The sequence below is a fragment of the Monodon monoceros genome, unplaced genomic scaffold (genome assembly GCF_005190385.1).
Source record: "Monodon monoceros isolate NGI ecotype Baffin Bay Population unplaced genomic scaffold, NGI_Narwhal_1 Super_Scaffold_4, whole genome shotgun sequence".
Taxonomy (NCBI): Eukaryota; Metazoa; Chordata; class Mammalia; order Artiodactyla; family Monodontidae; genus Monodon; species Monodon monoceros.
The window spans coordinates 19,727,377-19,742,367 of NW_021703781.1; the positions used below are offsets into that span (position 1 = coordinate 19,727,377).

At 38.9% G+C, this 14,991-nt stretch overlaps 1 protein-coding gene across 1 annotated transcript in view; it reads left to right on the top strand.

Moving 5' to 3' along the window:
* The window catches only part of KIF1BP (KIF1 binding protein), a 38,268-nt gene extending 23,594 nt beyond the window's left edge, over positions 1-14,674 (top strand). The window contains exons 6-7 of the mRNA XM_029201189.1: positions 8,985-9,100; positions 13,249-14,674. Coding sequence (XP_029057022.1) covers positions 8,985-9,100; positions 13,249-14,124 — 992 coding nt within the window. The 3' untranslated portion in view covers positions 14,125-14,674. The remainder of the gene's footprint in view (positions 1-8,984; positions 9,101-13,248) is intronic.
* The last annotated feature ends 317 nt before the right edge of the window (positions 14,675-14,991 follow it).

Here is a 14,991-nt window from a genome sequence, read left to right on the forward strand (position 1 = left end):
TTTGAGAGAAGATTGCATACATTAGGTTCCTTTACCCCCTAATACTTCAGTGTGTTCTTCCTAAAAATAAGAGTACTTTCTTATATTATCATAGAACAGGAAATATAACTGTTATACAATTCTTTTATCTATAATTCATATTTAGTAGCTGTCCCCCTAATGTCCTTTATAGCAATTTCTCTAGTACCAGAGTATCCAGTTCAAGGTTGTATTTAGTTGTCACATCTCTTTTTAAAATTTTTATTGGAATATAGTTGATATACAATGTTATGTTAGTTTCTGCTGTAGAGCAAAGTGAGTCAGTTATACATATATCCACTCTTAGATTTTTTTCCCATATAGGGCATTACAGAGTATTGAGAAGAGTTCCCTGTGCTATACAGTAGGTCCTTATTAGTTAATCTGTTTTATATGTAGTAGTGTGTATATGTCAATCCTAATCTCCTAATTCATCCCACCCCCTCCTTACCCCCCAGTAACTGTAAATTTTCTACATCTGTAATGCTATTTCTGTTTTGTAAGTTCATTTGTACCATTTTCTTAGATTCCACATTCCACGTCTAAGCAATATCATGATATTTCTCTTTGTCTGACTTACTTTGCTCAGTACGACGATCTCTAGGTCCACCCATGTTGCTGCAAATGGCATTATTTCGGTCTTTTATGTCTGAGTAATACTCCGTTGTATACATGTACCACATCTTTTTTATCCGTTTTTCTGTTGATGGACGTTTAGGTTGCTTCCATGTCCTGGCTATTGTAAGTAGTGCTGCAATGAACACTGAGGTGCATGTATCATTTCGAATTATGATTTTCTCTGGATATATGCCCAGGAGTGGGATTGCAGGATCATATGGTAGTTTCTGTATTTAGTTTTTTAAGGAACCTCCATACTATTCTCCACAGTAGTTGTCACATCTCTTTAGTCATCTTTAATCTGGAACAGTTCCTCAGCCTTTCATCACAGATATTTTTGAAAATATATAGGCCAGTTATTTCATAGATTTTTCCAGCCTTTCATCAGATATTTTTGAAAATATATAGGCCAGTTATTTCATAGATTTTTCCAATTGGTGTTTGCTGTTTCTTTACACTAATATTCACGTTATACATTTTTGGTTGGAGTACAATATGTGATATGTCCAAATATCTAGTTTATAGTGTTTCATTTGGTTTTATAAATCACAGTTAACATGTATATTTGAGCACATCAAAACCACAATGAGCTATCACCTCACGCCTATTAGATTGACTATTATCAAAAAGACAAGAAATAACAAGTGTTGGTAAAGATGTGGAGAAAAGGGGACCCATGTGCACTGTGGTAGGATTGTAAATTGATGTAGCCACTATGAAAAACTGTTTGGAGGTTCCTCAAGAAATTAAAAATAGAGCTATGTATGATCTAGCAGTTCTACTTCTGGTACAGTCATCCCTTGGTATCCATGGGAGGTTGGTTCCAGGGCCACCATGGATACCAAAAATCTATGGATGCTACAGTCCCTTATATAAAATGTCATAGTATTTGCATATAACCAATGCACATCCTCTTGTATGCATTAAATCATCTCTAGAGTATCTTATAATACCAAATACAGTGTAAGTGCTATGTAAATAATGGGCAGCACATGGCAAATTCAAGTTTTGCTTTTTGGAACTTTCTGGAATTTTTTTTTTTTTTTAAATTTTTTGGCCACACTGCACAGCAAGTGGGATCTTTGTTCCCCAACCAGGGATCAAACCCATGCCCCTTGCGTTGGAAGCACAGAGTCTTACCCACTGGACTGCCAGGACGTCCCTTAAAATTTTATTTTATATTGGAATATAGTTGATTAACAATGTTATGTTAGTTTCAGGCATACAGCAAAGTGATTCAGTTATACATATACATGTATCTATTCTTTTTCAAATTCTTTTCCCATTTAGGTTATTACAGAGTATTGAGCAGAGTTCCCTGTCCTTGTAGTTAACCTGTTTTAAATATCAGTGTGTACATGTCACTCCCAATCTGTCACCCTCCCCGCCCCCCCATAACCATAAGTTCCTTCTCTGGGAGTCTGTTTATGTTTTGTAAATAAGTTCATTTGTATCTTTTTTTTTTTTTTGCGGTACACGGGCCTCTCACTGTTGTGGCCTCTCCTGCTGCAGAGCACAGGCTCTGGACACGCAGGCCCAGCAGCCATGGCTCACGGGCCCAGCCGCTCCGCGGCATGTGGGATCTTCCCAGACCAGTGCATGAACCCCTGCATCGGCAGGCGGACCCTCAACCACTGTGCCACCAGAGAAGCCCTGTATCATTTTTTAAGCTGTATTATATGATATTTGTCTTTCTCCCTCTGACTTCCTTCACTTAGTATGATAATCTCCAGGTCCATCCATGTTGCTGCAAATGGCATTATTTCATTCTTTTTAATGGCTGGGTAATATTCCATTGTATATATGCACCACATCTTCTTTATCCATTCACCTGTCCAATACTAAGACTTTTAAAATGCTTCAAGTAGATAACTAATGAGAACCCACTGTATAGCACAGGGAACTCTACTCAGTGCTCTGTGGTGACCTAAATGGGAAGGAAGTCTAAGAAAGAGTGGATATATATGTATACATATGACTGATTCCCTTTGCTGTACAGCAAGAAACTAACACAACATTGTAAAGCAACTGTATTCCAAAAAAAAAATTTTATAACTGAAAATGGATTAAAGACCTAAATAAGATTGGATACTATAAAACTCTTAGAGGAAAATACAGGCAGAACACTTTTGACATAAATCACTGCAAGATCTTTTTCAATCCAAATCCTTGGGTAATGGAAATAAAAAAACAAGAATAAACAAATGGGACTTTAATTAAACTCAAAAGCTTTGCACAGAAAATGAAACCATAAACAAAAAGACAACCCACAGAATGAGAGAAAACGTTTGCAAATGACACCACAGACAAGGGATTAATCTCCAGAATTTACAAACAGCTCATGTGGCTCAACAACAGAAAAAAACAACCCAGAAGACCTAAACAGACTTCTCCAAAGAAGACATACAGATAGCCAACAGGCACATGAAAAGATGCTCAGCATTGCTAAGTATTAGAAATGCAAATCAAAACTACAATGAGGTATCACCTCACACCAGTCAGAATGGCCATCATCAAAAAGTCTACAAATAAAAAATCCTGGAGAGGGTGTGGAGAAAAGGGAAACCTCCTACACTGTAGGTGGGAATGTAAATTGGTGCAGCCACTGTGGAGCACAGTATGGAAGTTTAAGGAACTAAAAATAGAGCTACCCTGTGACCCAGCAATCCCACTCCTGGGCATATCTCCAGAGAAAATCATGGTTCAAAAGGATACATGCACCCCAGTGTTCACTGCAGTGCTGTTTACAGTAGCAAAGACATGGAAGCACCCTAAATGTTCATCAACAGATGAATGGATAAAGAAGATGTGGTACATATATACAATGGAATATTACCCAGCCATTAAAAAGAATGAAATAATGCCATTTGCAGCAACATGGATTGACCTGGAGATTATCATGCTAAGTGAAGTCAGTCAGATGGAGAAAGACAAATATCATATCACTTATATGCAGAATCTAAAAAAGATGATACAAATGAACTTTTTTACAAAACAGACTCACAGAGATCGAAGTTATGGTTACCAGGAGAGGGGTGCTGGGGAGGGATAGATTGGGAGTTTGGGATTGACATGTACACACTGCTATATTTAAAAGAGATTACCTACAGGGACTTCCCTGGTGGTCCAGTGGTTAAGAAGCTGCCTTCTAATGCAGGGGGTGCAGGTTCGATCCCTTGTTCGGGAACTAAGATACTAAGATCCAACATGCCATGGGGCAACTAAGCCTGTTTGCTCTAGAGCCCGCCCGCCACAACTAGAAAGCAGCCCTGTGCACCGCAACAAGAGATCCTGCAGGCCACAACGAAGATCCCATGTGCCACAACTAAGACCCAATGCAGCCAAATAAATATTTTTTTAAAAATTAAAGAGGACCTACTCTGTAGCACAGGGAACTCTGCTCAATAGTCTGTAATAACCTGATAGTTATAGTAAGGGACGCAGCCTAGCCCAAACCTGTCTTTTCCAGCTCGTTTGTCACAAAAGCAGTTATTTAAAAATCTGACACCCACCCCCTATCCCCATCTTACCACTTTGGTTTGATTCTCTACTGGGATATTTCAGTTCATTTGGTAGGGGATCAAAGTTCTGTCCCCCACCAAAACTAAGTTCTCAGTTTTGGGTTTTTTGGTTTTGTTTTGTTTTTTTTTACAGTGTTGAGAAGGGGCTCCTGTCATGTTGGTTTCTAGTGTGTGAGATGCTGTCTGCTGTGTTTTGTATTTTTTTTTATTTTTTGACTAACTGTATGGAAAGTTGTTAGTAAAGCCTTTGTCATAGGATGGATTTAAAAAAAAAAAATCTAATAACCTAAATGGGAAAAGAATTTGAAAAAGGATACAAGTATATCCTGTGTATAACTGAATCACTCTGCTGTGCACCTGAAACTAACAACCTTGTTAATTAACTATACTCCAATATAAAATAAACATTCAAAAAAATAAAATCAGTAATATGTCCACCAGGACCTCTGAGCACATTTTAGTAAGGTATACAATCCAGTAACTTTTGCTTCCAAACCTTAAGTCAGTTACCCAGATCCATAAGCTATTTCTGAAAAGGAAAGATCAAGGACTTCATATGTAAGTGCAGGTTCCAAAATAGTCAATCCTCATCATTTGTAGATTCCATATTTATTTATTTATTTTTTGTGGTACACGGGCCTCTCACTGTTGTGGGCTCTCCCGCTGCAGAGCACAGGCTCCGGACGCACAGGCTCAGCGGCCGTGGCTCAGGGGCCTAGCCACTCCGCAGCATGTGGGATCCTCCCGGACCGGGGCACGAACCCGTGTCCCCTGCATCGGCAGGCGGACTCTCAACCACTGCGCCACCAGGGAAGCCCTGTATATTCCATATTTTTGAATTTGCCTACTTGGCACAATTTACTCGTAACCCCCAAAATCAGTACTCGAGGCACTCGTGTGGTCATTTGCAGACAGCAAAGGATTTGAGGCACCTGAGGTGCACATTACCAGCTGAGGTTAAACAAGGTAATGATCCACCTTCTTGTTTCAGCTCTCATACTATAAACACGTATCCTTTTTGTGGTCTAAATTACTCAGTGCCACATTTTTCACATTTTTTTTTGCATTTTGTTGGCGATTTCATTGTTTAAAATGGCCCCCAAGTGTAGTGCTGAAGTGGTATCTAATGTTCCTAAGCACATGAAGGCTGGGATGTGCCCTCTGGAGAAAATACAGTGCTGGATAAGCTTCATTTAGGCACAAGCTACAGTGCTATTGGCCATGAGTTCAATGTTAATGTCAATGTTAATGAGTCAATTATATATTACATAAGGTGTCTTTAAACAGAAACACATTAAAATAAGGTTATATATTGATCAGTTGATGAAAATATTGTGACCAGAAGCTCATCAGAACGTAACCCTGTATTTGCCCTAGGAGTGATGTTTTAGCATTCCCAAATTCACTGTTCACAGCAACTTTATAGAACATAACTGCCAGGAACAATGAGAATCAGCTATACATTGTTTCCTTATAAGAGAATCCAGGTACAAAGTTTTACTGTTGGGATTAAAAACCACTTTTTCTATGGAACTGAATGTTCACCTGAAGGAGACAATCCAACTGACTGGTGACTTAACATCAGTGTTGTGCTTCCATGTTGCTTGGGAGGTGAGCGACTTGATTCTTTCCCTGTAGAGCAGGGCGGTGCCTGCTGTACTTGGCATTTGTGTCACACCCATGTTGAGGGAAAAAGGAAAATTATAAAGGCAAAGTACACAGATTAATGGCAATACTGCATTAAATCTAACATGACGACTGAAAATGTTACTTCATGTTACAGAGGATTTTTAAATACTAGTGAAAACCAAAATAATTTAAACCATGAAAAATTAAATTGTTCTTTGCAAAAATAAATTCCTTCCACAGATTTAACAGTATTTTGGTAAAACTGGATGTGGGACTCATTACAAAATGAAATATTTGACCCTTCATTAAATCACCCCCATCATTCCAAACATTGTTTTGGGGGATGCTTTCCACTCAGGACTGCTTTTAATTTATGAAAAATCCATTTCAATTTGGATTCTACTAAATTGGAATTTGACAGATTAATTAGTAGCTATGCTAACCTTCACCTTGTTCAACACTATTTCTTCATTTACAGAGACCATAGCATAGGCGAGGTGGTAAAAGCAAATGCTTAAACATTAGAGGAAACTGCTTTCAACAACCTACCTCTTAAGAACCCATGTATAGATTTGGGGTTGCCGGGGGGATGGTGTTGGGGAGGGTTGGATTGGGAGTTTGGGACTAGCAGATGCAATCTATTATATATAGAATGGATAAACAGCAAGGTCCTATTGTAACTGTATTCAACATCCTGTAATAAACCATAATGGAAAAGAAAAAAAAAAGAATCCAAGTAGACATGAATTATGGAATTCTTATCCTAAAGTATTCTAAAAACCTGTATGAGCAATCCTTTTATTAACCTAATTCGATTAATAATGGTACTAATCACCCACATGTACCTGTTCTAAGGTCTAAGAAATTGTTTTGGGGTGCCACTAACTGTGTCCATATAAGATGGTGAACTTAATTGGTAAATGTGTGTTCTGACTACTCCACTGACTGGCTGTTCCCCCATGTCTTCCTCCCTCTCCTCTGGCCTCCCTGTTTCCTGAGAACACAACACTATTGAAATTAGGTCAGTTAATAACCCTACAGTGATCTCTAAGTGAAAGGAAGAGTTGCAAATCTCACTTTAAATCAAAAGCTAGGAATGATTAAGCTTAGTGAAGAAGGCCTGTCAAAATAGGCCAAAAGATACTCCCTCTTGCGCAGGTTAGCCAAGTTATGAATGCAAAGGAAAAGTTCTTGAAGGAAATTGAAAGTGCTACTCCAGTCAACACATGAATGATAAGAAAGCAAAACAGCCTTATTGCTGATATGAAGAAAGTTTTAGTGGTCTGGATAGAAGATTAAACAAGTCACAACATTCCCTTAAACCAAAACCTAATCCAGAGAAAGGCCCTACCTTTCTTCATTTCTGTGGAGGCTGAGAGAGGCGAGAAAGCTGCAGAAGAGAAGTTTGAAGCTAGCAGAGGTTCATGAGATTTAAGGAAAGAAGCTGTCTCCATAACGTAAAAGTGCAAGGTGAAGCAGCAAATCATCCAGAAGATCTAGCTAGGATCATTAACGAAGGTGGCTACACTAAACTGATTTTCAGTGTGGATGAAACAGCCTTCTACTGGAAGGAGATGCCATCTAGGACTTTCATAGCTAGAGAGAAGTCAGTGCCTGGCTTCAAAGGACAGGCTGACACTTTTGTTAGGGGCTAGTGCAGCTGGTGACTTTTAACTTGAAGCTAATGCTCATTTACTACTCTGAAAATCCTAGGGCCCGAAAGAATTGTGCTAATTATGCTTTATGCTAGTTATGCTACCTGTGCTTTGTAAATGGAAAAACAAAACCTGGATGACAACACATCTGTTTACAACATGGTTTACTGAATATTTTAAGCCCACTGTTAAGACCTACTGTTCAAAAAAAAAAAAATTCCTTTCAAAAGATTACTGCTCATTGACAATGTACCTGGGTCATCCAAGAGCTCTGAGATATACAATGCAATTAATGTTGTTTTCATGTTTGCTAATACAACATCCATTCTGCAGCCCATGGATCAAGGAGTAATTTCGACTTTTAAGTCTTACTGTTTGAAGAAAAAAATCATAAGGCTATCACTGCCATAGATGTGATTCCTTTGATGGATCTGGGCAAAGTAAATTGAAAATCTTCTGGAAAGGATTCACTATTCTAGATGCCATTAAGAACATTCATGATTCATGGGAAGAGGTCAAAATATCAACATTGACAGGAGTTTGGAAGAAGCTGACTCCAGCCCTCAGGGATGGTTTTGAGGGGTTTAAGACTTCATTGGAGGAAGTAACTGCAGATGCGCTAGAAATAGTGTGAGAACTAAAAGTCGAGCCTGAAGATGTGACTGAAATGCTGCAATCTCATAAAATTTTGACAGATGAGGAGTTGCTTCTTATGGATGAGCGAAGAGAATGGTTTTTTGAGATGGAATCTACTCCTGGTGAAGATGCTGTGAAGATTCTTGAAATGACAACAAAGGAGTTAGAATAGTACATAAACTTACTTGATGAAATAGTGGCAGGGTTTGAGAGGATGGACTCCAATTTTGGAAGAAGTTCTGCGTTGGGTGAAATGCTGTCAAACAGCATTGCACACTAGAGAAATTGTTCATGAAAGGAGGAGTCCATCAGCACAGCACACGTCACTGCTGTCTTGTTTTAAGAGATTGCCATGGCCCCCCCACCCTTCAGCAACCACCACCCTGATCGGTCAGCAGCCACCAGCACTGAGGCGGGACTGTCCACCAGCAAAAAAGTTTATGACTCTCTGAAGCCTCATATGATGGTTAGCATTTTTTAGCAATAAAGTATTTTTTAATTAAGATGTGTACATTTTTAAGACATGATGCTATTGCACACTTAATAGACTACAGTATAGTGCAAACATAACTTTTATATGCTATGGAAAACAGAAAATTCGTGTGACTCACTTTATCACAGTGGTCTGGAATCAGTCCTGCAATATCTGAGGTATGCCTGTATTCAAAATTTAATATGCATGGTGACCTTAGTTTTTACCTATAGGTAATACATAAGAAAAAACTAGAAAGAAATATGCAAATAATAGTGAGTACCTTTGCGTGGTAGGAATTTTTTTTTCCCCACTGCTTCAGTGAGGACTTGTTACTTTTATAATGGGGGGGGTAAGTAATACAAAAAAGAATGCAGTACACAATGAAAATTCCAATTGTGACCCTTAATTTACACAAATCATGTATCATTTTAGCTGCTGAAGCTGAAGGAGATGTGCCAGAGCTTTATCACCAAAGAAAAGGGGAAATAGCAAGATGCTGGATCAAATACTGTTTGACTCTCATGCAGAATGCCCAACTTTCCATGCAGGTAATACAGTCAAAAGTGGTCTTTTCTTTCTTAAATAGCAGGATGTTAAGTAAAAGCTTAAAATGGGGAGTATGCTCATTGGGCTCACTGCATGTGTATTATTCAAGGCATGCAGAATGCTCATATATATTTGTTTCTTGTTCTCCCCATCTCAACCTTTTCAAATCTTACTCATCAATCGAGGCCATCTCACATAACACCTCTTCCTTCAAGACTTCCCTTTGGATAGAGCATAAGCTCCATGAGAGGGAGTCTTCATCGTATTTGTATCATATACTAATCTCCAGACACAACAGGTTCTCAAAAATTATTTCTTTAAATTTATTTTTGGCTGTGTTGTCTTTGTTGCTGCACAAGGGCTTTCTCTAGTTGTGGGGAGTGCGGGCTTCTCATTGCTGTGGCTTCTCTTGTTGTGGAGCACGGGCTCTAGGTGTGCGGGCTTCAGTAGTTGTGGCACGCGGGCTTCAGTAGTTGTGGCTCATGGGCTCTAGAGCACAGGCTCAGTAGTTGTGGCGCACGGGCTTAGTTGCTCCGCGGCATGTGGGATCTTCCCGGACCAGGGATCAAACCCGTGTCCCCTGCGTTGGCAGGTGGATTCTTAACCACTGCACCACCAGGGAAGCCCCTCTCAAAAATTACTGAATGTATAATTCTTCATCCCCTACAGATATCTTCTCCCTCCTTTAAATTCCATAGAACCCTACCTAAGTCACTTGACTTTGTATTATCCCTGTTATCCCTATTCATATTCTTATCTTATTCCTTTACCTCTTTTTAGACTATAAGCAACTTGATGGCAGGAAGAGTCTTACTAATCTTTACATACTTTATAGAGTAAATATATATTTGATAAAAATATAAGTATAAACGTATCTGCAAACAGCCCTGCTAGTTTGTAGCTGTGTATTCATGGCAGTTAACTTCCCTTTGCCTCAATTTCCTCACAAGTAAGATGGGGGTAATAATAGTACTTAATAGTGTTGCTGTGAGAGTTAAATATATATAAAGGGCTCAGAAAAGTGCCTGAGACATAACCAAGTCCTCAATAAGTTAACTATCATCATTGGTATTGTTATTACTGATCCATACCTAATGGATTCTAGTTCCTAACCACTACAGAGGAAAATAAATCATTTGGATGCACCATACTAAGTGTAGATACATTGGAGACTTTCCTGAAGGAGTTATGCTGCTTTTCTATTTACATGCATTAAAGTATAATCAGTTTTAGTCAATATAGAACCTTGTGAAACTACTAAACAATAAAACCAAACAAGCCACAAACTCCTGGAAGCATGGGTCTTTCAAAGATGAGAGCACTTCAGAGGTAGAGGGTAAAGATGAGGCATGTTTGGAAAAGAAAGGAAGTGGGGAGTAAAACTAGGGAGCTTTATGTCTAGAGAAGTTGCCGGGAAAATCTGTCAGCTTTCTTCTCAGAAAGCAGCCTAGAAAGCATGTAAACAAACAAGCAGCCAGGAAGCACATTAAGTAAACAACATTTAGAGACTTATGGGCGGCATTTGAAGTAATTATGTCAAGCAAAACACCCTGTGTCATTTAACTCTTACCCTTTCTTTAGTTGATGTTTTCCAGACTGGGCACTAGAGTTTATCACCTGGTTACTTTAAACTCAAATAGTTGCCATGCTACTAAATTACTCAGATTTTCTTAATCTGGCTTTGTTACTTTAACTTTATCCTTTGATGATCTGTTTATCTGAAAAGCCTTCTTTAATTCAAGTTTAATAACATACAAATTTAAGTATTTCTGCCAGCTCTATGGTAGTCATTGTACTATGATGAACAAAAATAGACGGTGTTTTTTTTTACTTTGTATGAAAGTGCAATTTTAGTAAATTCCACAAAGGAGAGACACATGATAAGAGAAGTCACAGTAGCAGGAAGTAACATCTGAACGAAGCTCTGGGAATGAGAAGGCATAGCATTCCAAGGAGCTGAAGCTGCACGTTTTAAAATTCTATGGCAGGGGCTTCCCTGGTGGCGCAGTGGTTGAGAATCTGCCTGCTAATGCAGGGGGACACGGGTTCGAGCCCTGGTCTGGGAGGATCCCACATGCCGCGGAGCAACTAGGTCCGTGAGCCACAACTACTGAGCCTGCGCGTCTGGAGCCTGTGCTCCGCAACAAGAGAGGTCGCGATAGTGAGAGGCCCACGCACCGCAATGAAGAGTGGCCCCCGCTTGCCACAACTAGAGAAAGCCCTCGCACAGAAACGAAGACGCAACACAGCAAAAATAAATTAATAAACTCCTACCCCCACCATCAAAAAAAAAATAATTCTATGGCATAGGGAGCATGGTGTTAGAAGGGATGGAATAAAGGCCTGTGAGGCTAGAGCAGAGTGAGAGCACATGTGATAAACGGTAGAGTTAGAAAGGGATAGAACCAGGGACCTCCCTGCTGGCACAGTGGTTAAGAATCCGCCTGCCAATGCAGGGAACACGGGTGCGAGCCCTGGTCCGGGAAGATCCCACATGCCGCAGAGCAACTAATCTTGTGCGCCACAAGAACTGAGCCTGCACTCTAGAGCCTGTGCTCGGCAACAAGAGAAGTCACCACAACGAAGACCCAACGCAGCCAAAAATAAATTAATTTTAAAAAAAGGATGGGATAGAACAAGCAGGGCCTTCAATGAATGGAAGCCTTGGAGAGTTTTTGGACTCATCACTTATGTAGCAGAATGGAGAATGAATTGAGGGAAAGCAAGAGTGGATGGGGGAAATTAGAAGACCATTGGAACAGTGGAGGTGAGACCTGAAGGGAGCTTGGTCTAGGGTGGTGGCAAAAGATGGTGGAAAAGAATGCATTCAGGAGGTATTTAGGGGGCAAAATGTAAAGGACTTGGTGATGGATTGGAAGTGTGGGGTAAAGGGGAGAGGAGAGGAACATCTCAAGGGTGATTCCTCGACTGCTGGCTGTCCAGATCGATGGAGTGTCCTTCACTAAACTACTACTAGAATAGGAACGTGTTTGCTGAAGAGTAAGAGTTCCACTGTGGACGTGTTGAGGATCAGGTGTCTGAGTCTTCTGAGAGAAGATGTGTGGGGAGCTGTAGTTATGGGTCTGGAGCTTGAGAAGAGGTCCAGGTCATACCTGTAGATTTGTGAGTCCTCCTCCCATGGATGGCAGTTGCAACCGTGGGTATGGATGGAGTCACCTGTGTAGAGCAGTGCTGTCCAATAGAAATAAAATTACATATGTGGCTGGTATTCTGCGTTTTCTAGTGGCTACATTAGAAAAGGAAAAAAGCAGGTGAAATTTATATTTCTTAGCCTAGAATATAAAAAGAAATAATCATTTCTTTTTTTGTCATCAATACTAAAGAGTTGAGCTATTTTAAATTTTGTACTAAGTCTTGGAAATTGGGTATGTATCATTTTACACCGATCACATCTCAGTTTGGACATTTCAGATGCTCAATAGCCATCCACACGCAGCAAATGGCTACTGTTTTGAACAATGCAGATCTAGAGAGACAATTTCAAATGAAGAGAAGGCCTTGGGGCTGTCCACTGAGGGGTCTGATGTTTAATTTTCTTGTCTAGGAAAAAGAGAATGAGCTTAGCCTTTTTTTTTTAACCATCTTAGTTTTTTTTTTTTTTTTTTTTTGGCCCCAGGAGGTGGGGGAGATAACTTTAACTATGAGTAGATTTAACTCTCTCTTTATTTTAGTATCTTTGAGACTTAGAGCATTTCTCTGTAATATATTTCAGTAAATAACTTAGCATAAACATCATGTTGTTAATTTTAATTGCATTGCTATACAATATTTTTAGGATGTAGATTTCAATCTTACTCTAATGTTAAAATACTACTAATAATGTATTAGATGTATATAATGTTTCACAGCTCTTACAGTTTTCATATGCATTTATCTTACCTTAAAAAGAGTAACTATAAATGAGTTAGTGCCCCAAAGAGGAAATAAGCAGTTTTACTTTTTCCTAGTTTCTTTCATTTTTAATATAAGTGGAATATAATTAGAAAGAAGTTTAAAAACATGTGATTATATCACCTCCCTAAACCAGGCTGGGAAGAGGGTTTTCTTATCTTTACTCTTAAGTTTGCTGTAGTATTGACAGCAGGAGACCAGTGTCTGTCCTCAACCATAATTAATTTTTTTCTTTCAGGACAACATAGGGGAGCTTGATCTTGATAAACAATCTGAACTTAGAGCTTTAAGGAAGAAAGAACTAGATGAGGAAGAAAGTGTTAGGAAAAAAGCTGTGCAGTTTGGAACCGGCGAACTGTGTGATGCCATCTCTGCAGTGGAAGAGAAAGTGAGCTATGTGAGACCTTCAGATTTTGAAGAAGCCAGAGAGCTTTTCTTAATGGGTCAGCACTATGTTTTTGAGGCAAAAGAGTTCTTTCAGATTGATGGTTATGTCACTGACCATATTGAAGTTGTCCAGGACCACAGTGCTCTGTTTAAGGTGCTTGCATTCTTTGAAACTGACATGGAGAGAAGGTGCAAGATGCATAAACGCAGAATAGCTATGCTAGAGCCCCTAATTGTGGACCTGAATCCACAGTATTATTTGTTGGTCAACAGACAGATTCAGTTTGAAGTTGCACATGCTTATTATGATATGATGGATTTGAAGATTGCCATAGCTGACAAGCTGAGGGATCCTGATTCACACATCGTGAAAAAAATAAATAGTCTTAATAAGTCAGCATTGAAGTACTACCAGCTCTTCTTAGACTCCCTGAGAGACCCAAATAAAGTATTTCCTGAGCATATAGGGGAAGATGTTCTTCGCCCTGCCATGTTAGCTAAGTTTCGAGTTGCCCGTCTCTATGGCAAAATCATCACTGCAGATCCCAAGAAAGAGCTAGAAAATTTGGCAACATCACTGGAACATTACAAATTTATTGTTGATTACTGTGAGAAGCACCCTGAAGCTGCCCAGGAAATAGAAGTTGAACTAGAACTTAGCAAAGAGATGGTCAGTCTTCTTCCAACAAAAATGGAGAGGTTCAGAACCAAGATGTCCCTGACTTAATAATCCTTGTTTTTAATGACAGAAAATGTGCACTAATGGATTTTTTTCCCCTTATTCAAACAGGCCCAATTCCATTATGATGTATAACTTCATAGCCAGATGAGTGCTGTTTGAACTTGAAATAGACCAATTGAGTTTTTGCTAGGACCTTAATCAACAATTAATAATTTATACCTAACTGTGTAAATAAATTGCCTTGTTAAAGTGACATGTGATTGGTATTAGATTGCTCGTTTCCTATTTAAATATAAACCTTTTCTGCCTCATTTTCTAAAAGTAGGTTCTTTGTTGGCTAATACTTGATGGATTCATTAAAAGGAAAAATGCTGGGTAATATACCTGGTGGGCAAGCTGTTACTGTATTAAAGTTGAAAAAATCACTTCTTGTAGTTATTCTTCCCAAAATATTTGCTTTCCTAAATTCCCAAAGAAATCTTTCCCTTCTGGAATATTAAAAAAACTAAGTTATGTTGTAAAATATTGTAGTTTGTTTCATTATAGAGGAAGAAGGCCATGTTGGAAATATAATAAATTGACTTGCTTCACTAATAAAAGCTTCCATTTATTCTTTTGTCTTCTTGTAAGAGTTGGTTTATTTTTGATACTTCAAAGGGTATTAGCTTATTTGAAGCCAGAGAAGAATATTTCTTTGGTAACATTGTATAGAGAGAACACATTAAAACATTCATTGAATACACTTTTTGAAATACTACTATGTTCCAGAAAAATTTTATTGACTGCAGTTTCTCAGAGGATCCTAGTATATCTATTAAGCTTTAAGCACTGTTGAAAAAAGATATGCAAATAACAGTATATGTCATTTTAAGTGGTTGCAGAATTGAAATGAAGTCGCTATCCAGTGCAAAA